The sequence below is a fragment of the Sander vitreus genome, chromosome 12, assembly GCF_031162955.1.
Source record: "Sander vitreus isolate 19-12246 chromosome 12, sanVit1, whole genome shotgun sequence".
Lineage (NCBI taxonomy): Eukaryota > Metazoa > Chordata > Actinopteri > Perciformes > Percidae > Sander > Sander vitreus.
In genome coordinates this window covers 22,627,744-22,654,603 of record NC_135866.1, presented here as the reverse complement: position 1 = coordinate 22,654,603, position 26,860 = coordinate 22,627,744, and the positions used below count along the sequence as shown (strand labels likewise).

Here is a 26,860-nt window from a genome sequence, read left to right as displayed (position 1 = left end):
AATGTCAGTTCCAACACATGTAATTAAACATTGAAGTAAACATTCATTGTGTAATTGTTTAACACCAGGTTCACACAGCATGGTTTATTATCAAATTAATCATCTTCCAGATAGCAAGTCAAATTCTTTTCATTATTCACATGGCATTAATTATTATGAGACATGTTCACACATTATATTGGGTACAGTATGTGGAATTTGTGTAATCACTTGTACATAATAATTTGATCCAAAGATATATGTGATAAACAACACTGGCACCTATTGGCTGAAAATGAGATAGACACCAAATCTAGTGGGGAAACAAGAAGAATTTGTGGAAGATTAAGTTCACCACTTTCACTCATACATAAAAAGACTGTAAATTATTTCCCGAACAAAAAATACTTTTAAGTATAGTGTCCATGCCTAAAATGTTCTTTAATATAAGAGGGAAAAAACAATAGATGAGAGGATACAAATACTGTATATTAAAAGCACTGTAAACCCACATACTTTTTTTATTTTTTATTATTATTATTCTGGCAGATTAGTTCTCTGCTCAAGTTGCTGGAAATGACATGATGTCACCAAACACAAGCACTTATAAGAATAGGGCTTTTTCACAGCAGACATTTTGACTTGTCATAGTAGGAAAAGCACAACACTAATAACATTTAACTGTTCCCAGTGACCCAGTAAGCCAAGACAGTGTGACAGTGAACCAGCATGCACAATACCAGAAACTGAAGCAGCTAAATGGAATTTAGCCATCATTAATATTATTATTTAGACCTGTGCTTTTGTGACATGTCAACATGAAAAAGGATTATGGTGAAGGTGTATATTGTCCCACCCTACTGGAGAGTGAAGGCGGTGTCAATTAAGTTCAGATGGTACACACCCACACAGTGTTTTTATCATGCATGTATTAATCGCACTCAATGATCAGCTTTGGTCATACTGGGCCATCTTGTTGTGATTGTTTTACTTTCATACAAATAAAACCCAACACTGTGTTACTAGTAACCTATTAAAGCATTTCCATTGATTTAAACACAATTATATTGTTAAAATGTTTTAATGCAGGCTGTGCTTATCCATCCAAAGAAACAACAATACACTCATTTTAGTCTCATCTCCGCATTGCAACAAAACAAGCTTATACTTTTGCCACTTTTGGATGAAACAAAATTTTATTTCAAGTCAAACATTTGAACACCTTTGAATAAAAACCCTACAATGAGAAAAGGTGTAAACTTTTTCTCTCTCTGCCTGCTGCACTGTTGCCAGACAGCAGGTTTTGGTGACAGGCAAGATAAGAGTGACCCCATATTCGCTTAAGGGCCTATTGCCTTTCATAGCGAGCGGAGGGGCCTGGTTCATGTGTAAGAGGGTGGAGGGAAAATGTCACACTTACAGTAGTCGCCTGGTAGTGGAGTAAAGCTGTCGTTCTCTGGACGGTTGAACTACATTCAATTTTTCAGCATTACAAGAGATCTAATACATTCTCCCTCAACTTTAAAGTAGACTATCCTATACATTGCGACTTGTATAATTGCTTTGTGACATTAGAGCAAATTTACATTACAATCAGCTGCAAGTTATGTGGAGAACCTCCACAGCACCCTTTGTTTATTATCTTCATTGCACTTTTTATGTGGCACCCTGATTTCAACCGTTCTAACCCTTTTAGTAGGGTTAAACATTGTAATGATTATGATCTAAGGCAAAATTAAGACACCATCTCACTAAAAATAATCATATTGACGATGATTATAAAAAAGGAAGAATGTCAAAATGAAGAATCAAAAATGAACACAGGAGACAACCACGCAGAGCAAAGTAGTTGTTCCTTTACAATACTGTATGTCTTACTATTAATAATATACTATTAGGTATCATTTGTTAAACAATCTTTTGTTCAGATAAAATACAAATGCAAAATGCACCATTGGTGGATTTGTGCCAAAGGATGTGGCGATTATCTACAGCAAGTGCACTTGAGGATATTTCACAGTTCAAAACATTGCCTCGCTTCTGACAAACAAAAGCAAAAACACAGGCTTGTGAACAATACAGGTGATGAGTCTGGTTAGGTACAGTTCACAAGGCCGTTGATGGAACAATGTGAGGGGACTGTTGACCGTGAAGTCTGTGACAGTCAGTTATTTTCTCCCTGTTTATTCTTCTTTTTCTTTGCCCCCATCTACTGGCTTCACTGGCTCCGGATCGTCCAGCAGGGCTTGTTGTCTCTCCCTTTCCTTCACCAGCTGCACGCCACAGTAGGTCACAAGTAACACTGAGAGGGAGGACAGAGGAAACCCTGGAAGAAAAACACAAAGAAGGATAGAAAGAGGAAGTGAAGGGGAAAAAAGGAGAAGACAGTATGAGTTTAAAGTTTTCTTCAAATTGTGCTCGGAGTAGCTGTTCAGCTGTAGATGAACAACCTCTACGTTTGCCAATGCTCTGCTGTTATTATACTTTTATTCTATGTGAAAGACAGCAACAAAGAAGATGTGATATCTGGAGGACGGCGCCCCTTGAGATTCTGTCGCTTTTTGATGTCTGTCTGAGTTGTTCTCGCTTTGACTAGAACTGACAAAAGAACCTTAGTTTGGTTTTATATAATACTTATGCTTGTTCCCCACCTTTGAAAATCAGTCGTCTTCCCACCAGTTTGGCAAACTCCAAATTGTTGAGGGCGAGAACGTTGTAGAGTACAATGGTCCAGAAGTTGGCAGCATTGAACACACCCCGGATCCTGCGTGACATGGCTTCACCCATCACACGCTAGATGCAGCGGACACAGGTGCATTAAGGGACATGGCACAAAATGACACATAGCACAATTCCATATATTGACTATGGGTTTAAAAGCGTGATTGTTTATCTTAATGTTTCTCACCTCTATGGTAGAAAATGGCGGAAGGGAGAAGATCTTGGCCACCCACAGCTCAAAGTTGAGGCCAAAGCAGTTGAAAAAGGACCAGATGTAAACCAGCTCACACGGGCCCAGCCACAAGGTGGTGATAGCGAAGGTGCAGAAGGTTGCCAGGAGCTCCTTAAAAATTTGATCGTGATCCCCGCCAATATAGTCATAAACATACCTGCAAAATTACAACTCAAATTCACCTTAATGAAGAACCAAAATCATCCTCCACATTATGCTGTGGTTTCTGTCATTTAAACCCATGATTCCAAACTCAAACACTCACTTGCACAGCCAGTCATTGATGCCTCTGTCAAAGTGTCTAAAAAAAAAGACAAAAGACATTTTCCATGTAAATGTTTTACACAATTTCAAGGTTTAGCATGGTCAACAAATAAACACAATTATTTCTTAAGATTGCACACAAGTCAAGTCATACGTACGTCTCAGCGAAGACATAGAGCATGGTGATACACTTGGGAGGCTGAGGAGGGTCCAAGTGGTCCAGTGTTGCCACAGTGTTGATGACACCAAACATCATGGCGGCTTTCACCCAGTCATAAACCAGGTTGGAATAAGCCAGACCAGCTGCAAAGGTACACACGGAAATATTAATAAATCATCTTCTAATAGAGTGGTAGATGATCATGTTTGATAAAGCACATAATGCTTAGCCCTTAAGTAAATATGATGTGAGCAGGTCATAATGACCACAGCCACATCAAAACAGTGTGGAAACATAACTCTAACTCACCCAGACACCAGTCAGAGAGCTTGCTGACCAGCTTCATGTCATTGGGGATTGTCAGAATGTAGAGGTAGTGGAAGAAGACGTCCACCACCAGAATAACTCCCAGATGCACCAAAGCCTTGGTGGTGATGTTCCACATCTCCCTGTCCTTGCGGGTCAGCTGGGTGTTGTTCACCTGTGGAATTTAAAACATTCTGTTTTGTGAACAAGCCGTCATTGTTTTGTAAAATTATCATGACCATCCCAGCATCTCAGCAGATGTTTAACCAGATTGGGACCACAAAAAAATATATCTTAAAAAGGATTTAGAATGTGCACATACTGTACACTCGATTAAAAGACAGCATTACAGCAAACAAAGTCTTAAGACGCATCTTTTTACCATTGCTTTCTCCTGAAGTGTTTTCTGCTGATGGTTGCTGTATCTTGTCTTTTTCTGCTGTTTTAATTTGATGTCTTTATTGTCTTATCATAAATGTTTTGATTATGTGTTTCTATGTTAAGCACTTTGTATTGCATTGTATGCATGAATTGTGCTATATAAATAAACTTTATTATTATTATCATTGTTCAGATCATAAAACTCCATACATCCTGTATGTGTGGAAAGTCATTTTAATAAAAGTGTTCATATGCCTGAAGTCTTTGTTTTCTGTCTGTACCTATGGCTTTAAATTGAGTTATACAAACACATGGCATTATGTGTGGGTATTATATGAGCCTTAAGGAGTCTTCGAGTACAACGTGCACTCATGATGAGTGATGGCTTAATAACTAACTGTCAAATTTCAGATGGCTGCTCACTTTTCACTTTTCCTCATTTTTTTCCCCCCATCACTTTCAGTTAATATCCTCACCTGGGCATGAAACCTGTCGAAAGTCATGATAGGTCCAAAGAAGAAGAAGGGGAGGTAGAAGTTGTATCTCAGCAGGTCAGAGAATGTGTAGTTTCCGTCTTTTTTCTCACAGTTCTCTAAAGCAAAGCTCATACAGCGCATGATGCTAAAGCCGCAGCCTCCATAGAACAGGATGTCTTGCAGGTCAAAAGAGCCGGTCACCAAGGATTCCTGAAGAAGGAGTCACTTATTCTGAGCCTCACACATCATTGATTTGCGTATGGACAATCTCTCTAGGCTACCCCGTATTTGGCTTGACTGTTGCACATTGAAACAAAGACTTTACAACAATATGCCCTCACCTTGTTCTCAATTATATATTACTATTGTTAACATTATCATTACAATAAAAGTAGAAGAATAAGTAGAAGGAAACCATCTTATACTATGTAATTACTTATGTTACCATTTTATCATTACCGTACATATATAATAAAGTCTTATCACATTCAGGCTCCTTTATTGCATTCGTTTAACATGAGATGTGAAATACAAATTCCCACATCTTATTCTATATAAGGCGCTCCAGCGTTCAGTGTTTATGCATCTAAGGCATGGAAGAGCCTGTCCTCTGATTTGAGGTTTGAACCTGGAAACACCCACTCACCTGCCAGGAGTTATAGGGCTCCAGCTTGAGGGAGGCCAGCGTGGTAAGGCCGGCTGCAAAGCACAACCATTTCATCTTTACCAGGGCAACGCTGTAGAGTATGATGCAGTGAGACAGAACCAGAGCCATGAAGGTCCAGCCCATCGTGATCAGGACTGCCAAACCACCGTAGACACCAAAGATCAAGGATCTGTGCTGTGGGTAAAGAGGGGCCAGCGTCAGTGTGACATCATGACGGGACTATTGTACTATTCATGATTTAATGCAACGCACGTGCAGAATGGCGTTAAGACAACACTGTTGCATCTACAACAATGGATATACTTTAGGATGGAAAAGTTAAATTGTGGAGAAAGAACATCAACTCTTCTGTTCATGCATTAATGGTTTAAATGAAACACGTGACAAATGTTATACAATGCACAAGTTTATTAATGTTACCTTACATCCATGTATGCCAATCTTCATTGTAAGCATGGTACAAAACAGAAAACATGTTTAAAACACATTGAACTGTTTTAAATATGTCAAAAGTATTCACAGGAAAGAATAACTGGTGCACTCAACAGACAGCATGCAACTCATGCTGAAGCATCAATTATTGTGTTAGACCTTGGGGTACAAATGTGACCAATTGTATTTCGCTCAATAGAATAGAATAGAATTAAACTGACCATGATTGAATTTCTTGTACAGCCCAAGGCCTACTGTTTACAATGTAGCTTTGCATTTAATATGTTTACACCACATATCAAATTAAATTTGGTGCATGGTCTTTATTGGAGCAAAGCTTGAGTTCAAACACACCCAAACATATGTATATATACACAATAATTAGATACATAATTTACACATAATAAGAGACATGCCATTATACCTGTATGCAATCAGAGCAATTAGCAATTAGAGTGCTAATGGACATTCATTCACATGTACGCACCTTTGGAGCGAGCAGGGTGAATATTTTCGCAAAGATAACGTGACCGGTGAGAGCAAAAAGGATATGATTGCGGAATGTAGAGAACCACATCATCCATTCGAAGTCTGCAACATCCTGTGGCAAAGGAAGATGCATTGGTAACACACGCCAACCACTCTCTTTTGACATCTTGCATCAGTAAATCCAATTATAGGACACAATGAGATACACAAAGGGGATTATATATGAGAAATTTACCATTTTCCTGCCAAAGTAATGCCATCCTGGTTTCACACTTTCTTTGAAGGCCTTTCTGTTTACATTCTCTGAATAAAGAAGAAAACAAAATGTAGTGTTTAATCAATAAGGTGTTGGGTCTTCTTGGTTGAGCTTCTAGATTTTGAGAGTGCAAAATCCAGACTTTGGGAAGCTTGGTTTTGTAACACTGAGCATTTTTTTAAATAATCATTTTGAGGAAAAAAGCTTTGGCTTAATTGGCAGATCATTCACAGCGAATTTAAAGTGTGAGAGCACATTCAGTTAATTTGATAACATCAAATATTACATAATGCAAAGCTTTCTATTTTTGAGGCTGACATCTACACTCATACGGTCATAATCTGGTTGTAGGAGATTAGTTCACTGCATAAAAACGATGACACGGAAATGATAATAATAAATATAATAAAAATAAGTGTGATAATAATCAGAATCGTGGCAGTGATGTTGAGACATTCAGTACATGGCAACAAATGCACCCGCACAGTAGCTCCTCCAGGTTTGCCCAATTACACTAATGGACATGAAAAAGGATATCAAAAATTTGAGGGTCAGTCAGGGAAAGCCTCTTACTTCTGGGAACACAGCCAAGCTTCTATTATGGGTATACAGTGCTACTGTAGCATGCAGACCTGAGCAGTATAAATGCCCATAGAGTGAGCAGCCAAAAATGATCAGTTCAAGAGAATTGAGACAAAATGATGGCTGACAACATGACTCTGCCCTGGCCAATCTGACTGCACAGACTGCGACAGACAGTACCATTCACCAGGTTACACTCCATTCAGATCAGTGTGTTAAGATGATAGTTAAGCATTTTACTTTCTGAATACATACAAACATTTGGCAGTATTTCGGGATGAACTGTTTGGTATTAGTTGACTCAGTGCAATTGAGTGTTAGTCTGAAATATCTCCATCAGGAAAATAATTAGAAAGTAATTGGACCATCTTTAAATTGTCTTCATATTAATAGGAACATGGAATTCCTTAGGGAAGTGGAATGGGAGTTGGGTCTCTTTTATTCTGCTAAATGTGCAGTTTTGAGTTAAATAGAGCAGTGTTATGGGTAGGTGTCTTGTTTTTTTGAAGCACATGTTAATATTACATTCCCATTGTAACATGTTAAGTGATTTTTCAGTGAGATTTATTCTGACTGAAAGTGTTGACTGTGTGTTGAGTGTTTTTTTTACTCATAAAGTTGGAACTAAAGCTGCTCAAAATGTTTCAATTTGCTCCAGCTCCAATAAATATGAATGGACTTCAGTGAACATCAATAAACTCTAGAATTGTGTTATTGTATGTGCTTTGGACTTCACTTGACATGTCGTGCACTCACCACTTGAAGCTTCAGCTATCCAACTGCCTGCCCATATCAAGGCCCCGGCGAGTACAGCTGTGTAGAGATACAGCTCATATCTGGGGAGGGCAGCCTTGATCCCCATAGCGAATCTGTCTATGGAAGCCTAACGGGTTGAAAAGCAGTCAGCAAAACAGTATTAAACCTGACTGAAGGCAAACGGTACAAGTATTAAGAAAAAAACAGACATCTGAAACCAGCAATGAGCAATGGATGATTGTGAAAATGTGAGTAAGGGGTTAACAAAGGTTTATTGAACCATTTTTTCTTTTCTTTTTTTTTTTTTTTTTTTAAGATGTCACTTATTATTCTGAAGGAAACTGTTAAGTTTTAGTAAGGGCTCAGACATCAGCACCGTGATGGCTCAGAAATACTGGTTGGGCGTAGCAATAAAAAAAAAAAAAAGGACAGAACACAAAAGGTTTTGAGGCCTATAAGCAGTATATACTACTGTATTACTGTAGATTGTTCACTTTAGTCATGAGACTAAATTTATATGGATTCCCTTAGAAATGAGTTTACAATTAAGCCCAGTGGAAAAACAGTCTAATGCCTGTACACAAAAACACTATACACCCACAGAAACTCATGTCGATTAAATGTAACACAGCATGTGCCCACATGCATCAACACAGGTTCTTCATGACTGATACAGACCAAGGTGTTTTAAGGAGGTGACATTTTACTAATAAGCCTTTAAGATCGACAGGGCAGTGACTTAAATAGTACTGCAGAGCTCTGGCTCCTCGGAATCAGCATCGTCAGCTGCGCAACCCTACCTCTTCTTCCTATTATAGCCCTTGCAGTTGGTCTGCTGTACAGCAGGGCAGCTGCAGTGCTATGTTATCTGAGAGGCGCTGGGGATTCACTTCACAGAATAATTAGCACTGACTGGAATGACCAAGAATGGTACATCGGAGTAGGAAAACAGATAAACAGTTACTTTCCAGTAGAGAATAACGCACTTGTACGTGTGTGTGTGTGTGTGTGTGTGTGTGTGTGTGTGTGTGTGTGTGTGTGTGTGTGTGTGTGTGTGTGTGTGTGTGTGTGTGTGTGTGTGTGTGTGTGTGTGTGTGTGTGTGTGTGTGTCAGGCTCATGTCACACACTCTGAGTTGAAGTTAAAGGAGTTGGACTAACAAGTCCTGTCCATGCCAAGATGTTGCCATGGATAAGCAGGACCCCAGTAAAGCGTCCTGCAGACAAATACTGATTTACTGTTTCACTGCTCCATGCATACAGAGCAGATAACACACACAGGCGTTTTGCTTAGATTGTTATGCTTAGGCTACTCTTATAGTTAACCCTATGTACAAATAAAACAGACTTGTTTTTACTAACCTTGTTTCCGCTTCACACTGTCAAGATGAGGGCAGCAGTGTTTACAGACCGACTCTTCAATATAAATAATGAATAAAAGAAAAGAAAAGGGGGTGGCGGTGGTTACAGCAGGTTTTCTAATTCATCCGTCTTGTGGGGGCTTGCCGCTGCCGCTGCCGCTGCCTGCGATCACCAGCCTCGGCCAGTCAGGATGTTGCGGACTAAACGAAAGGAGGAGGAGGAGGGAGAGGAGAAGGAGGAGGAGGAGGTGGAGGGGGATATATTTATCCTCACTATTGCACCGCAGTGAGGGGGGGGTCCGCAGCGAGCCCATCAGATTGGAGCGCAAAACCACTCTGGGACAATGGGTAAAAATGAGGAGAAAAGCAGTTGCATCAATCAATAACAACATAGTATGCCAGACATGATCAGAGGGACATAGCTCTGATGATCCTCCAGTCAAAAACTATAATGCATTAGACTTGAGAAGACGTGCAAATAGCCTATAAAGAAAAAATAAACTGAAGAAAATCTCATATAGCCTGTATGTGGATATCACAGAATGTAGACATATGACATATTGCCGGCGACAAGCAATTAGCCTATACTTAAGTTTTTTCATGAAGTGTTTTTTGTATTAATTATGCGGTATCAGATCATAGGCTACCCATTATAAAGTCACGAAAATATTTTTTTCTCTATAGTTTTCAGTCATATGTTTCCCACTATGAAGTGACTTCTCCCAATTTGATACCGCGACTGATGTGATTGAATACAAATGCAGGGAGTTTATGCCTATTTATCATTATGAATGCAGGGAATCCTCGGAACATTTTCCTAATTTAGACACTAGGTGGCGCTCTCGACTAGTTAAAATTAGCCACACACGGGGAAAGAACACACGACAAGGGTTTTTGGATAAACGTCAACTATTTGCTTGGATTGTTAAACGGGTTGTTGTTTGCCCGGGACCATGTTAAAGCAATAGCTAGTTTTCACCATATTCCGCTACACAAAGTGTATTATGTTTGAATGTATTATTTTATGCTAATTGTAAAGAGCTATAATTTGTTGCGTGAGACCAACAGTAATTAGCTACAGAGGAAAGAAGGCTTTGAGAAAGTCGCGTCCAGCCAGCTGCATGGGTTGAGCAATGTAGTGCGCCAAAGCTGCCTGCTTGAGAGGATCCATCACAGAAACAAACCCTCCCACTCCGAGTGCCCCCGCTCCTTCAGATGCAACTCAAAATACGTAAAGCGTCCATGTTGCACAGGGAATGAAGGGTCAGCAGATATGAACAGTTTGCTTAAAAGTGTTAGCTAACTTTAACGCTCAACAACTTGCGTTCGCTACATGTTTTTGGACAAGAACAATCCTCCGACGGGCTTCTTAGTGTTTTTAACGTTGTACCAGACACGGCCTCACATTTTGGATGATCGGAGCTTCACAGCTAACTCGCTAACCCAAGCTACCTGCTAACTTCAGCTAGTTAGCAATTCAACGTCGGTTGTTTTTGTGTGTGTGTGTGTGTGTGTGTGTGTGTGTGTAGCCACAAACGCTATCGCTGTTGCGTACAAAATACTTGTTTGCAGCAATGATTTTTTGCGGAGAGCCATAAATGACAGCCATTCACTGGCTTCCATTCACCACCGTGCTAGCTGGCTGGCTACCACTGCTGCTGCCACTACACTTCGCCTCGGACGGTTGCCTGCTGGCTTTGTGGGCTGGCTGGTCATCCTCATCTTAAACAGCAAGCTAACAGTAGCTAGCACACGAAGCAAGCGCGCTAGTACGAATAACATTGTGGGAAACAAAACCGGAATAACCACCCGTCTAAATGGACCACATGTCTATAATAACCCAAGTTTCCAATCCGAAGGAGGAGGAAATAATATCCTTTAACCAGGAGAAAGGTAGGAACATCTAACTAATGCTAGCTGGCTAACTACTGCTCTCGTAGTTGAAGACACTGCTTGCCTGTTTGGTCATATAAAACCTGGACACAACTAGCGTTAGTTAACAAACTCTTAGTAAGCAACAAGTTGATCAAATGCGTTGTGAACCCCATTGATGCCAAGTCTTCGCTTCTAAATGTTTGTGTTTTGGCTTCGTAACTGGATAGATGATTCACTCTATGAATCACGACCACAAGAAGCTAAACAGTTCATGGTGGTTTTGTCTGCGGGGTAGCACAAAGTTTTTTTTTGGAATGAAGCATACGTGCAGGCAGAGGAGAACTATCTGCTGTCAGTAATGCTGGAAAATGTCTTGTGAATTAGCACAGCATTTTCTATAAGACATGAAACTTTGATGTGGCAAAGCCATCAGGGCTGTGGTCACATCGTAGGATGCACAGATTTGCATTGCTATCAGTTTATCTGCTTTTGTCTGTTATAAACAGTGGAGCTGCCTTATCTCCGATTAAGACTAGCATATGTATTTTCTGTGTTGTGTATTATCCACTACCAGTTAAGGTGGTGTTTTTTCATTCTTATCTCCCTTTAAAAAGATTCCTTTCTTAGATACAATAAAATAGTTAAATATTTTCATTTTTAGTTAACAATTACCCACGCATATGTGGATCTCGAGGTCAAAATGCTTCCTTATGCCTTCATTTTCACTTACACTCCATCTGTCATTACTCTATGTATTTTCCCACTCACACTTTAGCATGATCTGCAGTGGAGGTGGTCAATTCTCTTCTTCAAGACCATGGCTGCCCATTCATTCCCATTCCTGGGGCTACTCTCACGGGTCACCCAGGCCCATGGGACGTTATATCGGTATCAAATCTCAAACCTAACTTGTCACACACCATTAGTAATGCGAGAACTTAAGTCTTTCAAGCACAATGCATTCTCCCCTGGAGGCACAAATGTATCCCTCTGTAACTACTATGGATTATATGTGACTTGAACATAGTTGTGCGTCATTTGAAATGATCATTGCATCTATGTGTGAGTTATGGGAGAGTAAAGGATAAAGGCAGGGATTGACCCACACAATATGAATGTATGGCAGCAAAAAATATATGCAGATTCCACAGCAGTGATACACACTGACGGCTAGCTATTATGTCTCTGTTTAATATTATAAAATTACTGTGATTTTGTTTATAAAGCTCAGAAGGTATTTTTAGGGGCCTGCTTGCATTTTATAAGTCACAATTTGTCATGGAAAAAAATGACGGTGAAGTAATTTAGGGTCACTGGGTATCAGTAGTGCTGAAATGATAAGTCAATTAGGTAGTTAATAGGAAAAAATAACTGCTAATGGTTCAAGTTAAATTGGATAAAAGGTTTAAGTAAGTGTTCCAGTAAAATGCCAGACAGTGTGGCCTATGGCTTAATTAATTCATTTGTTTTTGCTCTCCTTTGTTTCTTTGTAAATTGAGCTGTTGGTCCGAGAAAGTAAGCAAATGTAAGGCATTATTTTGGGCTTGTGATGTGTATTTGTCTTTTATTTATAGGCTACACGATTCATTTTAAGAGTTTGTTTTATTTAGTAAGTAGTGTAGTGAACTATTTATGTTCCTTTTGAGTTTAGTAAATGTTGTCAGTGCTAGTTAAGAACACACAGAAGGTCTTATAACTTTCATCTAGGCCAAATATCAGTATTATTTAAAAATATTTCTGTAATATCTAAATCAGAGACAACATGCCGCCTCCTTGTGAAGTTATGTCAATGCAATACTTGCATTCGATTAGCATTTAGATGTCGAACTGTTTACCAACAGAGGAGTTTGAGCAGCACTACACACACTTACACAATGGGAATTCACTGTAGTGTGTTAAGCTGCTGCATGAACATCACACCTAATAATGGCCTGGCCTGAGTTGCCTTTTATACAGGACACAGTTGAGGATTAAGTAGAGCAGCGATAATGCAGTTTGTTTCCTACCTATTCCAGTTTCTCTTAAGAAATGAGTCGCACAGAATTTTTCCCTTGAGGCTAAGTCAAATATTACCACCATTGTAGGAATACAGGGTTTTCCTACCATTATAAGGCTTAGGCGCAGCACCTAAGCCGGTTTGGGTCACACCACCAAACCCGAATGAATGTAAAAATCAAAGCAGAGAGCATCTGCTCTTGCTTTTCCAATTTTTTTTGTACACAGATATGGTAATAGTTCAAATTATGTGAAATTGCATTTTTTATTATTATTGAAAAACATAACAATTTCTTGGGCGAGGACTGCCAAACCCCCTGCCAAATACATGCACCTAAGTTTTCCACAAATCTGGGGAAAATGCTGTATAGTATGGCCATGTCCTTTCTTCCACTCGTTCTGGACATTTTGAAAACAGGTTTGGTAATGAGGGGCACTGACAGCTGTGATATGAAAGGGAATTTGAAAAGATCCAGAAAGTTTTGTTTTTGTTTTTTTGCATTAGTGGAATATTTGTATCCACTCTGTCACAACCAAAGTACACAGCAGGATTCTTAGCTTTATTTCCTGAGTTTATTATATAGTCAACCAGTGATTTGGCTGTCCCTTATCTATTGCATATCACTTAACATATAGCTCTTCCCAGCAGCTGTCCTAGAGGAATTTGACAGGTAGTCTTCCATTGCTTGAACAGGCTCCAAACTGTCTGGACAAAAATTGACCACCTTTGCTCTGTGTTCCTCTACTGGCTGTCTTACAACATGTGCCTGCCTTTCACACTGGTTTGGCTGCCAAGCAGCAGCCTAAATATAGACTCGCTGCCCTGTTGGCCAGGGCACCACTGACCTCGGGGCCAAGTATAACTACATGCAAAGATGTCAATGATATTTTTTTTCACTCTCACAGTCATACGAGGCTTTAGTTTGGATAAAAACAACATTTTCAAAAGAAGATAAGGACTTGTTGGGATATTGAAGGGTGTTTATGAATGGGTGTTTCAGCTATTTAAAGTCGTCACTCCACTCAGATTTTTTGCACTAGTACCTTAATGCATTATATATAAGATGATCAGGTGTCTTTTACATGATCCTTTTCACCTTTTATTATAAATACTCCTCATAATCATGGAATCCAACAGGTTTCTGAGGCTTGATTTATGTGGTGGTATTTGTTGAGCACTTCAGTTGTTCAATCACTGTCACTGTGATTTCACCAAGACAGGTTTAGTCAAATTTCTACCATATTGAACTGAGGTTCCCCTATTAGTAATGGTTAGACCTCATAAATATAAAATGTATTCAAGAGTTTGACTTGCTGCCAATTAAATTCAACATGATTACTCAGTTGAAATGAGCACAGATTCAGTGGAAATTCAACTTAACTTACTTACTATACTACTATACTTATATAATACTATATAAACTACGGTGAAGTTGTTAAGATCCACCCAGCACAGGTAAATCAGAGGAATGCTACATAATGCTGTATGTTTTCATTCCCCTCGGAAATCATAAAAAAAAAAATTACTAAGGACATAAGATAAAATATTGCTAGAACAATATAGCTTACATGGGCAATATACAGATACATCCATCCATCCATCCATCTTCGTCCGCTTATCTGGTATCGGGTTGCAAGGGTAGCAGCTCCAGCAGGGGACCCCAAACTTCCATTTCCCGGGCCACATTAACCAGCTCCGACTGGGAGATCCCGAGGCGTTCCCAGGCCAGGTTGGAGATATAATCCCTCCACCTAGTCCTGGGTCTTCCCCGAGGCCTCCTCCCAGCTGGATGTGCCTGGAACACCTCCCTAGGGAGGCGCCCAGGGGGCATCCTTACCAGATGCCCGAACCACCTCAACTGGCTCCTTTCGACGCGAAGGAGCAGCGGCTCTACTCCGAGCTCCTCACGGATGACTGAGCTTCTCACCCTATCTCTAAGGGAGACGCCAGCTACCCTCCTGAGGAAACCCATTTCGGCCGCTTGTACCCTACAGATACATGTATTATTAAATGGCTTGTGGCCACTTTTTGATTATTACAAACACTGTCATATCAAGAATCATGAGTTTGAATCCACAGTTCAAATATATGCTGGTTAAGAAAAGTGGTCAGTAACTTTAAGTGCCCATACGTGTAAACCTGTGTGACTGCCTTCCAAGGTATACCTAGTTTCTGGGATAGGCACCTGTGCAGGATAAGCTAGTATAGAAAGTGAATGGATGCCAGTATAGATCAGTTCCTTTCCATCTGTAGCCTAATGAAAAATACATTTCGTTTTTGCATATTGTTGTTTTCCATTCATCTCCAATTTTGAAATGAATAACTTTTAAATAATGAGGGTGTTGCAAGTTTTGGTTGTAGTGTGTGGTTAGTAAGTGGATCAGAAGACCCACCAATAAATTTTGGAACATGGTTAGATCTTTTGTTTTTCTGGTGGTGGGACAAGCCTTTTGTTTACAGTTTGATTGGGTATTGTGCCTTTCAATTCATTATAACGTCACATGTTTGTTGAGGCAGAGATCCATTCCTGGTAGAAGTTAAGAGCTTATCATTCTGCAGAGGTGAGGTGGACTCTGATAGCTGCTTGAGTTGTAGCCCGAGAGCACTGTTCACAAACATTCCTTAAACTTGTGAACACATTGTTTTGAGGTGATAAAAGTGTTTGCTTGTATTGCTGTCTCTGTCGACAGCTGTTGCCTTGCATAGTCCGTAGATTATTGTATTCTGCTTGACGTGGCATTTTAAAAGCAAACGTTTTCCAAATTATCAATAAAACACTCTTAGTGTCTTAATCATTTGGTCATCTGCTATTGTCTCCCTTCTTCACACACCTTTTCATAGTTTGCATATATGCACGTTTAACATCAGTGAGAGGCTTCACTCCATTTTTTTCCATTTTTTCCTGTAGATTAAATGAATAAAGGCTCTAGGCCGGTTAGATTAGCACATTTACTATTGGCTAATATGCATCTGCGAAGTTAGTCCACTGAGAGACTTGTAGTAATATTTAGACAAATGCTTAATGCACCGCCCACAGTAGACCAAATGCAAAGCTTTAAAGGTGTGGACACACAGAACCCATAATCGGCCGTTGGACAGTCTGGTGAGGTCAGTGACTCGAGTCTGTTCGGTGTGTTCCGTGCCGTCGTCCTTCATTTTGGCCGATTTGACATGTATAATCGGAGGGGCGGGCACTGCCGGCAGTTGGACTCAAATGACCAATCTGATTGGTAGAGTGCTAATCCGGAAACGGGGAGCAGAATGAGCGTGACTAGAGTGTCTCAAAATCTGACAAATCTTTTAAACTGACCTTTGTTGATCTGACATGAAGACAGATTCAGCAACTGCACGGCCTATTTCTCGCTTAAAATGTTTTCAGAAACACGTTTCGGTGAACTATTTTAATAAAATATGAGATCGTATTCTGAACAAGCCGCCATGACAGTCTGTCTTTGAATTTTCGGAGAAACAAGACCCATGTCATGTGTTCGTCCAATCAGCTGCCGGTTTTAATTTTTTGGGCGACAATACAGATTAGCGCCGTCCGCTGTTATGGAAACGTATTGCGTCTCGTCGCTTTGGTGTGTTCCGAGGCACTTTTTTGACCAATTTGGGGAGACTGATCAGCCCAACTGCCTTTTCTGCCGACGTTTGGCCGTCAGCTCTGTGTGTCCACGCCTTAAGATATCACTGCACTGTAACATTAAAATGCACGCAGTGTGAGAGAGAGTTTAACCAAAGCTATACAATGCGTTAACAATCGCAAACCCACCCAGCTAGATAGAGAGGTGGCTTTAATAAATAACTGAACTTTGACTTTATTAACTAAACCGAGTTTCCCCTCTCATTACTACCCTCCACTCTCCACAGGTGAGCCGATATGTGTGTGTGTAAGGCCCAGTTCTGTTCTGTGCATGACTCTGTAGTCCTTGGGTGTTTTCTGAGGGTCTTTGTGCAGGAATCAATACAGCTGCAGCTTGTGGTGGTGAGTCACAGGAAGCTGACAACTGCCTGTCCCAGTTTTACAGTCCAAAAAAAGTCCAGTTTAATAAAATAAGCGGTGTGGTCATGATTAGGTTATTTTTTAGATTTAAAACCTAAAAGCGTACTATGGCAGATGTGATCAGCTAAACCTAGGGCATCATAGAGAACAATTTGGTTAATTACATTTTGTCTAAACAAATCAGTTTATGTTTTTGGTATTTGGTGGCTGTTGCAGTGTTGTGTAAACGTTCCAGTGGGTTAAATGGTGGCCTTTATACTCTGGAAACATTGGGCAGTAGCAGGAATTTCTTATGCATCCTGTTTTAATCCCCTTTTTCTGTTAGCACATACAGTATGCTCCTTTTTTTTGTTTTGGACACTGAGAAGATGGGATAGGGATTTCTTTTACTTACAGTATTTCCATTAAAAGGGATGGGGATGGCCTGTCTCTTCATGGACCCGGTCAATTTCACTCTTCACCAAAAGCTGTTAATTTGGCTCTTATTTGACTTCTTTTCATTTTTTGACCTTAACCTTTTGATTTAACAATACTATTATTAGTAATAGCCAGATATAGTTTCAGTCATACTACTCAATTGTCACTGCTTGTCTGAGCAATTCCATGTGTTTAGAGGTTTTAAGTTACCTTAAATAGTCACTGAATGTTTTAATGTTTCCTTGTTGATGGATGCATATTGTACTTAAATTGTCTTGTGGTGACGGGTGAAGGAACTTGTCCCCGATAAGATATAGTCTAAATACCCAGCACGGCATTCCCTAGCTTAAAAGGCAGTAATTAATGACTGGAAGCCAGCGATAGAGGGAATTGACAGAGATCGGGGAAGGCAAAGTTTCATGTAGCTGTGACATGCTGTTACTCTGTCAGTGTCTGATACCTTCTTAAAACAATAGTGTGGTAACTCCACATTATGCCCTTGCTTGCATGATATAAGGCTCTGGCTGCTTTTTTGCCTCAAGAAGATGCTATGGTATGTAGGAAATGTTTTGTTGGAAAAACACTTGGCAAAGCTGCATTGTTGAAAAAACAGTTCTGGTATTTGTAAGGGTTGTCTAAAGTTTGTTGTCCTTCTATATTGTGTACTAGTCATTTGATGTATTTTCTTCTGGCAGAGCATTTCCTATGACAAATGTCTGTTGGATATTTGTTTAAGGTCAGGAGCACAGAGTGGCAAAATATCAAGATGCCAAAAGACATGACATAATGCTATTTGCTCTTCACTGGTCTTCAGTTGCAAAAGCATTCTGGTTGTTTGAGCCGAGGGGTGAGCGGGTGAGGGGGGGGCTAATGGGTGGAGAGGAATGCAGCCTTGTATAGGCTCTGCGGGGTATGTCGGCCTCCCACCTCCTCCCTCCCCTAGTTTCTTGTGCATGTCCAGGCTGCTTCAGTCACTCACCTGCCAGCTGAAACATGGGAGGGAAATGTAAGCAAGCTTTCGAAATGGCGACTCCTAGGCCAATCAGGTGAAGGCATCCACGGCAGGGCAAAAAGGAGCAGGGAGGAGCATGTAGCTTCCAGCTTGTCACTATTAATAAAAGCTTGGTGTCTGATTTAGGCCCTGGTCCGTAGTCCTGGAATGAGAGGCAATTTGCAATCAGAGCAGAACCCGCTCTGAACTGTTGCTGTATGCGACTGACGAAGTCACCCAGCGAGCCAAGTTATTTTCTGATCAGTGGTTCTGCCAGGCCCGGTCAACAAAACCAGCACTAATGTCATTAATCAACTCTGTCAAGGTCTCACCTGTTGTTGTGATTCAGTAAAGCTCACTTAGGAGGATATTGTAATGAACATACTATATAACAGTTTGTTCCCAGTTATTCCAGCAGCATCCACAGCTCAGCATGCAAATAGCCAAAAGTGATGCTTCCCAGATTCAGCCTGCTCCATTTTTATGATTGAACGATGATCGATTTGCATATCCACTTATTCACCCTCCGCTCTCCCACTCCCTCCTGTTGTTTTGACAGCGTCCCAGTCGAACAGCAGCATAAAGAAGCAGAGGAGCCGGAGCATCTTCAGCACATTATTTTGCTGCTTCCGCAACTACAATGTGGACCCTCCAGCCACCAACACCAGCTCCCTGCCTCCACCTGTTGAGGAGAATGGATCGCCTCCCAAGGTGGGCTGCTGCTCCACTAAACACATGCGATCTGTTTTTGTATACTTCCTTTATCTTCGTGGACCTTTCTTTGTTTCTTTCTTTTTTTGTTCTCCTTCCCACCCCTCACCCTGTTTTTGTATGTGTGTGTCTATCTCTCTTGTGTTGTAGTGTGACCAGGTCGAGGTCGTCCCTATCCCTAGTGTATGTATTGCCTTTTTTTCTTTTCCTTTGCATGCAGGCTGAGTGGGCTGGTGCTGGCACATCCTGTCTGTGTGGGCTCCAGTGTTCCTCAGAGAGCTTTTGCTCTGCTAGCGTACTGCGGTTCATTTTCAGCCGATCGTACCACTGGCTGTGCAGAAGGTGTACTGTATATGGCATATGCACCTATGGGTTTAAATGGTGCCTCTGTGCCTGATCTGCACGAGTGACACTTGGTGGTTTGTATGCTTTCAGAAATACTGTGACGCTAACTGTCTAATAAGTGCAAAACTGTTTCTAGTAATCGCCTCAGGTGCTTCCATAAAAGAAATATTGGCATTTTTAAACACAAGGTTTAGTGATTTCAATGAAACTAAAAGCAGCTAACCTTTGCATGACCTTTGTTTTATTTAATCTCCACATATAAAAACGGATAAAAAAAAAAAAAAATCCAAGGGGATTTAAGACAGCATTGCTTCCTCGGATTATGTGGCTGTAGCAGGGGGATATCAGGTGTTGAAGAATCCCACAGGGTGTCATTTTGAAGCGATGGGTCCCGTAAACGCATCATTTCAGACATTGCTTTATCTCAGCTGCATTGTCACCCATTGATATGCTCTTCCTAACATTGTGTTGGCTCTCTGCTCAGCCTTAACACATTCATTTATGCAAAGTATATGTCTTCTATCACTCTCTCTCTGTCTTTCTTACTCAGATACTCTCACTCCATACATCTGAAATGATATGCCTTGTCTTCCCCCACAGCCACCAGCCAAATACCTTCTACCAGAGATGATAATATCTGACTATGGCAAAAAGTGTGTGGTTATTGACTTGGATGAAACGCTCGTCCACAGCTCATTCAAGGTAAGAAGAGGCTAAAGCTCAAAAAGAGGTTTATTATTGATGTGCACAGTTCTGCAATTGTCTGTGTGAGTATGAGCTGGCTAAGGCCTTCTATGTTACAAAGATACAGTCAACCATCTAAACTATCTCTTTGCTTAAAGGAATACTTCATCCTCAAAATGACCATTTGTATATCAATTACTTGCAGAGTGTTGCCTTGAATTCATGAAGAAAACGTTATTGTCGCACGCCTCCACGGTGAACGGAGAAAAGTCTTGCTGCATTGAAGAAATAGGGGACAGCCTTGAACAACAGCAAAACAATATGAAAACATCTGTTCTCGCACAACTCAGAGTATAATCCAAGTCGTATGCTCAGTACTTCCCAAACACATGCGTTGTCGCTAAACATGACTGTTTACAACACTTCCCCTTAAACAGTCTCCTGCTTGCAATCCCACTACTCTGACTCACGCGGATGATTAGTGCGCATGCGCAAGCTAGTGTTGTAAACAGTCATGCAAGCATGTGTTTGGGTAGTACTGAGCATAGGACTAGATAAACGAGACTTGGATTGTACTGCTTACTTGTGTGAGAGTTTGTAAACGGATGTTTTGATATCGTTTTGCTGTGTAAACGTGGACCGCGATGACTTCAATGCATCAAGACTTTTCTCCATTCCCCCCCCCCCCCATTCACTGTGGAAGCATGCAACAATAACAGTTTTCGTCATGAATTCAAGGCAACGCTCATTGAGTAATTGATACACAAATGTCATTTTGAGAGTGAACTATTCCTTTTATTAAATTTGTCAATTGAAAAAAAAAAAAAATGCTTTCACTACTCTGAAAACAAAAGTGCATTTTATTTGAGCATTTACCAACATCATTGTAAAGCATACTGTGTATATGCCTCGCAATGAGAGTAATACATATATTCTATCTGACGTTATCTTTGTCTTTATGTTCAAAAGTCAGCCAATAACCTGCAGGAAGTCAAAGCTGTGTTGAATCCTATAAAACACTGTGTAAACAAAGCCATGAGAGGAGCAGGTGGTGGAGGATGTGCTGTAGTCAGAACAGGGGCAATGTTACAGTCCTGACTGTATTTAAAATAAAAGCAGGGTGGTAATTGGAAAGTCTGAAGGCCTGCTGATGTTGGAAACCAGCTGCAGTGAATTTCTTCTTAAGCATTGACAAGCATTGTCACATAAAGAAAGTTGTCTGGTGAGCAGTAGTGATATTTGCTGTTTTATGTGTCTAGACCTCATTTTGCTCCTCTTTCTGTTTATCCGTCTTCCTTTTCTTTTTTTTTCTTTTTTTTTATACCTCAACCCGGAGGACAATGAGAACTACTTGTTTTTTTTTGTTGCAAAAAAAAGAGTCTTGGATTACGTTCTTCTTCCTTCCAGAGATTTGACAAGCTGTGAATTGCAAAGGTTTAGTGTTCCTAGCAGGACCTCTGCTGATCAGTTGTGGTACTACACCAACCGTTTGGATGACACTGATATGCTGTTTTGTTTCTTCTCACAGCCCATCAGCAATGCAGATTTTATTGTTCCCGTGGAGATCGATGGTACCGTTCATCAGGTATTGTACACACACACACACAATAAAAACAAATATTTAGAGATTTATACCTTTTTATTAGGGGGTCGAGTTCCATTTTGTTCCTATGTGAAGATCCTGAAGAGACTGGCTGTGATCCAGTTCAAGTAATCCAGGATAGGCTGTGTGTTTCCTGCTTGGCCTATTCATGATTACTTGCACTGGGTGGCAGCCGCTGGGCAAAGAGAAGAGGGCATCTAAACTCTGAGTGAATGTCTTTTAGAGAGGGAGACACCAAGCTGAAGATTTTGGATAATGCAAGAAACGAGTAGCAGGAATTTTTCCGTAGCAATCGTCAAAACATGTAACATCATACTGTCTTAATACTGCTATAAATCCCACTATGAAGGTTCTAGTTAATTGCGCTCCTCTCATATTTCATAATTTCAGCGGTGCGTTTGTTTGACACTCGTGTTACACCATGCATGTTGTTCTTCTCTGACCTGGCCTAAAATCTGGTGTGTCTCGCAGGTGTATGTGCTGAAACGACCGCACGTGGATGAGTTTCTTCAAAAGATGGGAGAGCTGTTTGAATGTGTGCTCTTTACAGCAAGTCTTGCCAAGGTGTGTTTAGACCCGGTCGTGTTTTTTCTGTGCTCATAATGTCTTTTAGTTTAAAAAAAACAAAAAAAAAAACACCAAAGCCATAGAACAACGTTTTCTATTTCCTTGTTCTGGTAATAGCCATCTGCTCTTGCTGTCTGAATTTTCACACGTCCTCTGCTTCACTCTCCACCTGTGTCTTTTGCATCTTAGCCAATAATGCAGTGGTAAGTTTAATGAATGAGTCAGAGAAATAACCATGTTATCAAGGGCCTGATGTTTCTGTAGTATCGGATGTTCGTCGTGCTGAGTTAAAAGCTCTGTGTAAGTAGTGCTTGTTGTGTCATAGAGTAGTATTTCCTGAGGCATCTTTCCTGTCAGGTAAACACAACTGTGAAGGATGACCGGCTTTGCTTCCTTTTGGAATATAAAAGTTATTCTGTTAGCACTCTAGTTGAGGTATATGACCACAAAGATGTGTGTCACAATGTGTTTTCACAACATGCAATTTGATTTATTATGTGAATGTTCCATAGTTGTATTGCAGTTAAATGTGCATGTCATTTTTACAGCAGTGTAACATGTTGTGCTGTGTTTGTTTGGCTTGGGCAGTATGCAGACCCTGTGGCAGACCTGCTGGACCAGTGGGGCGTGTTTCGAGAGCGACTTTTTAGAGAATCCTGCGTTTTTCACAGAGGGAACTATGTCAAAGACCTGAGCCGGCTGGGACGAGAGCTCAGCAACGTCATCATTGTTGACAATTCCCCTGCCTCTTACATTTTCCACCCAGAAAATGCTGTGAGTTCCTAAACCACTCATTTGTTTTTCACAGTCAGAAGCTACTTCTGTTTTATAATTTGCCTTGCCAAGGAGGCAAAGGCTCCCATTGTTTGCTACCTTGATATAGTCCGTTATCTTAAAAGAGCAGCGTTTTGATTTGTTTTTTAGCAGTGAGGTTGCAGTTTGCCAAATTACTTTGAGATCCGGTTGCTTTTAAAAAGAAAGAAGTTGTTTGGGGTTCAGTTGCTATGTTGGAGTATTGTGGTTATCTTGTCGATAAAGTCTTAGTTGGTATTAAACTAAAATCTAACTGCAGGTGCTTTTTGTTTTCCCGTCTCCCAAGGTCCCTGTCCAATCCTGGTTTGATGATATGAATGACACAGAGCTCCTGGATCTGCTGCCTTTCTTTGAGGGACTCAGCAAAGAAGAAGAGGTTTATGGAGTCCTGCAGAATCTAAGAGGCAGGTAACAGGACACACCGCAGCGCCTCTGCTCTACATCCTCCTCTCTGTCGACCATTTCTACAACCACATCTCTCAGACTCAGGCAGATCCTCCGACACGCGCCCCTCTTGTCTCTGCCCCAAGGGGACGCCTTGGAGTCTCACTGTGGAAACCTTCATGTAACCCCGTCTCTGCTCTCATCTCCTGGTGACTGGCTGCCTTCTGAGTGCCATCAGAAAAAAAAAAGAAAAAAAAACAACCTAAATATCCCAAGAGCACTGTGTTTCACAAAAACCACACCAGAAAGTGTACGGAGCATCCTAAGTTGATAATATTGGGGACAAAATGCTAAGAGGAATGAACTCTGGTCTTTATAATTTTACTATTCGGTGAAGTGCTTATTTTAAAACCAAAAAACATCAACAACGTTTTGTCTGACATTTCTTTTGTGGTACCACACAAAAGTCTGAAAAGATTTTGTCCTCGTATTGTTGCTATGCAGGCAGTTTCTGGTAGTAGAAAGGACTGTGATTCTCTTTTCTTACTGAATGAAGTGCCTTGTGTGTATGTTGTTTATATCAGGAGATATTTTTTACATGGCATATTTCCAGAGTACTTCAGTCTTTTCACACACAATATGCTTTAAAGTGGACACAGAAGTATCTTGATATAAAGTTTTTTTTTTTTTTTTTTTTTGATTATCAAAAGCTGGACAAATGTCTCCATAGTATTCTTATTTTCTTTTCTCCTGGTATGCTTGTGCCATTATATAGATGTGACTTTGTTTCTTTCTGCTTTCATTATATGTAGACATAGTTAATTTGTTTAAGGCAAAGGAAGTACGTTTGCAATTGTGAACCTTTCGCCCCACCTGCAAGTACAGTAGTTCTTTGCGTTTTGATAGTTTAATCTGAAAGCTTAGATAAATTGTGCCATTTATTTTCTGTCTCTCGTATTCCCCCCCCCCACCCACCCTTTATCTCATTTTATTATTTGCCAAATAAGAAAACAAATGTTTTACAGGCTTCATATCTTCAACAGGGGTTCAGCTAGAACTGTTAAACCATTAGTAGTAAGTATAGCATTATAGGTTTTATTCTTTTGACAAATAGTCGTCTTATACGTTTGTATGTTTTTACTGTTATGACGTCCTTGTTTTTCATGTCGTGCTTTTATCATATGGCTAGCTTTCAGCCCACATTTTTTCTTTTCTCTTTTTTTGGGCACACAAAAGTGGTGCAGATTCACCCTTAGGGGCTGATCTTTCTCTTTATAATTGTACACAGTTGCAAAGGTATCACTTTTGTTGTTTCAAATGGTCTAGGATCTTACAGTAAATGGGTTGAGTGCCATGTTTTTTTTTGTTTTTTTTATTCACAAGGTTAGTGTCTTTATGGAATATAGGATAGTGTCGGATCGAGTCCGGACAGTGTTAAAATCCCACCATTGTCTCCTGAATTACATACGAGGATGGCCTGGTCCCAACCAGCCGTGGTGTAAAACCAGTGGAGACTGTGTGTGGTGTTTACCTTCCCCGACTCTTTTTAACTGCTCTTCACCTCAGTGCCTACGTTTGAGAGGAGCCACACAACCCGAATGCTGCAACATTAGCTACCATGGCAATAACCTTTTTTGGGGGGAGTTTCCATTCTAAGTGTTTGGTGTGGGTGTCTAGAGCACTTGACAGGCTAGCCGGTAGAGGTTTGGTTGACACTAAAGGCTGGCCTGGTTATCACAATGACTTTCAGTGTTCACGATAGAATCAATTGTTCACATTATTTGATCCGAAAACTGGATAAACGCATATAATTTCGTCCTTCAGTCATTTAAGAATAAAATGTAATTACTAAAAAAAATTTAAAAAAAATAAATTCAAAAGGAAAATACTGAAACAACTTTAATGTTGTTTGGTCTATTTCAACAATAGCCAAATGATCTTGCATAGTGCACTCACTGCATTGCCATAGTTATCAGCTTTTGTTGAAGAGAGTTTAAAAAAAAAAAAAAAAAAGGAAGCCTTCCAAACCTACAGATGGGTGCTCAGTCGTGGCTCATCCAGACAGCCTCCAAATGTTTAGGGGCCAGCTCTAAATGGAACACTACTGGGGCACTGCAAAAGGACTGTGAAAAACCTCATCATGGCATTGATGCCTTACTGCCTGTGGAGGCCCAAAGCAATGTTTCTTCATTAATTCCAAGGTTACATCTACACGTTTTTAGCATTGTGTCATTAGTACTTTCTCATTGAGTGTGATATATGGCCAGGAATTAACATTATGAAATGAAGCAATGAAGCATGAAAAAAAGCTCTGTGATGCCATCAAGGGATTGTACGCTCCAACAAACCTCATTTGCTTTATTGCTTGGTTTATGGGCCATGATGTTACATTAAAACGACCTACACTACTTTATGATTTCCAACATTTTTTTTTCAAGTTGAAAGGCTGCTGCTCCTACAGGCGTATTGAAATATTTTCTTTCTTTTGCATAAGCATTTGTGTTGGCGGTGAGTGTTCAGCTCATGATGATGGTTTCAGCAATGTCCTTTTTATAAAAAGCGTTTGGTCGACTCTTCTCAACCTCTCAATGATTACCTTTCTCTGAAAATGTTTGTATCATTGTGATATTTTTCTACTTACCTTTTGTCAGTATTTGGTTTGAAAAGTTGCATATTACCCCATTGTATCCAGCTTTTTTTTTTTTTTTTTTTCCTCCCTTTCAGATCTTGCCTTTTGGTAAGAATTCTCAGTCAGGTCGTGTCTTTCCTATCAGGGGATGTGCGTGCGTGTGTGTGCGTGTGTGTGTGCGTGCGTGCGTGCGTGCGCGTGCTGGGGCATCTTGTTTGTGCTTCCTTCCAGTTTTTCTTTGTGTATCACCTCACTAATAATCACACATTCATCATTTTGTATTGATTCAGCACCAAAGTTCTACAACACTTGAGTTCAAGGTTTTTTTTTTGGTGAGGTTATTCACTTTTTTTCTTCTTTTAAAAGCAAAACAAAAACTTGTCCATTCTTGTTGTCTTACTTTAAGTGTTGGCAGAATGTTGTCATCCTGAGCATCAGTTTTCTTTCTTTCCATAATAAAATGCTTAATTGAAACAATTTTGTCATGGCTATTTTTTTTTTTTATTTTTTTTAATTCAAATAATAAAGATGCCAAAGATCATCACTTCAAATTGATGATTGAAGTTTTTACTGTCTGTACCTGATGTGGTCTGATAACTCCAAAAGTCACGAGAGAGAATGTGTTCTGTTGGAATAAGTTCACTGTAAAATAATCTTTTATTTTGCCTTTAATTTCCATCCAGCCATATCACAATAAAGCACATTTTTATGGAGAATTGTTGCTCGTCTTCTGTCGGCAGATTAATGGCAAATAAATGAGCTGGCAGTAGCGGTTAGAACAA

At 40.2% G+C, this 26,860-nt stretch overlaps 2 protein-coding genes across 3 annotated transcripts; one reads left to right on the top strand and one right to left on the bottom strand.

Moving 5' to 3' along the window:
* Positions 1-6: 6 nt before the first annotated feature.
* hhatla (hedgehog acyltransferase like, a) lies at positions 7-9,272 on the bottom strand. Its single transcript, XM_078265030.1, has 13 exons — positions 9,062-9,272; positions 7,702-7,828; positions 6,343-6,410; positions 6,106-6,219; positions 5,607-5,627; positions 5,166-5,360; positions 4,520-4,729; positions 3,666-3,837; positions 3,355-3,499; positions 3,198-3,233; positions 2,888-3,089; positions 2,631-2,772; positions 7-2,305 (listed from the first exon to the last, which is right to left on the bottom strand). Exons 2-13 carry the CDS (start codon positions 7,805-7,807, stop codon positions 2,163-2,165), a joined length of 1,554 nt encoding a protein of 517 aa, XP_078121156.1. The 5' UTR covers positions 7,808-7,828; positions 9,062-9,272; the 3' UTR covers positions 7-2,162.
* Positions 9,273-10,583: 1,311 nt separating this feature from the next.
* Positions 10,584-26,555, top strand: ctdsplb (CTD (carboxy-terminal domain, RNA polymerase II, polypeptide A) small phosphatase-like b). Of its 2 annotated transcripts, XM_078264678.1 has the most exons (8): positions 10,584-10,953; positions 18,902-19,053; positions 19,204-19,236; positions 19,999-20,100; positions 21,611-21,667; positions 22,157-22,249; positions 22,841-23,026; positions 23,352-26,555. In XM_078264678.1, exons 1-8 carry the CDS (start codon positions 10,878-10,880, stop codon positions 23,475-23,477), a joined length of 825 nt encoding a protein of 274 aa, XP_078120804.1. In that variant the 5' UTR covers positions 10,584-10,877; the 3' UTR covers positions 23,478-26,555. The 2 variants fall into 2 exon arrangements, with proteins under 2 accessions (XP_078120804.1, XP_078120805.1); XM_078264679.1 differs by lacking the exon at positions 19,204-19,236.
* The last annotated feature ends 305 nt before the right edge of the window (positions 26,556-26,860 follow it).

Coding starts and splice junctions, on each gene's coding strand:
- ctdsplb (XM_078264678.1), top strand. CDS start 10,878: ATGGACCACATGTCTATAATAACCCAAGTTTCCAATCCGAAGGAGGAG. Junction 19,054..19,203: donor AGAATGGATCGCCTCCCAAG/GTGGGCTGCTGC, acceptor CTTGTGTTGTAG/TGTGACCAGGTCGAGGTCGT. Junction 23,027..23,351: donor TTTTCCACCCAGAAAATGCT/GTGAGTTCCTAA, acceptor CCGTCTCCCAAG/GTCCCTGTCCAATCCTGGTT.
- hhatla (XM_078265030.1), bottom strand. CDS start 7,807: ATGGGGATCAAGGCTGCCCTCCCCAGATATGAGCTGTATCTCTACACA. Junction 4,730..5,165: donor AGCCCTATAACTCCTGGCAG/GTGAGTGGGTGT, acceptor CTCCTTCTTCAG/GAATCCTTGGTGACCGGCTC. Junction 2,773..2,887: donor CGCCATTTTCTACCATAGAG/GTGAGAAACATT, acceptor CGCTGCATCTAG/CGTGTGATGGGTGAAGCCAT.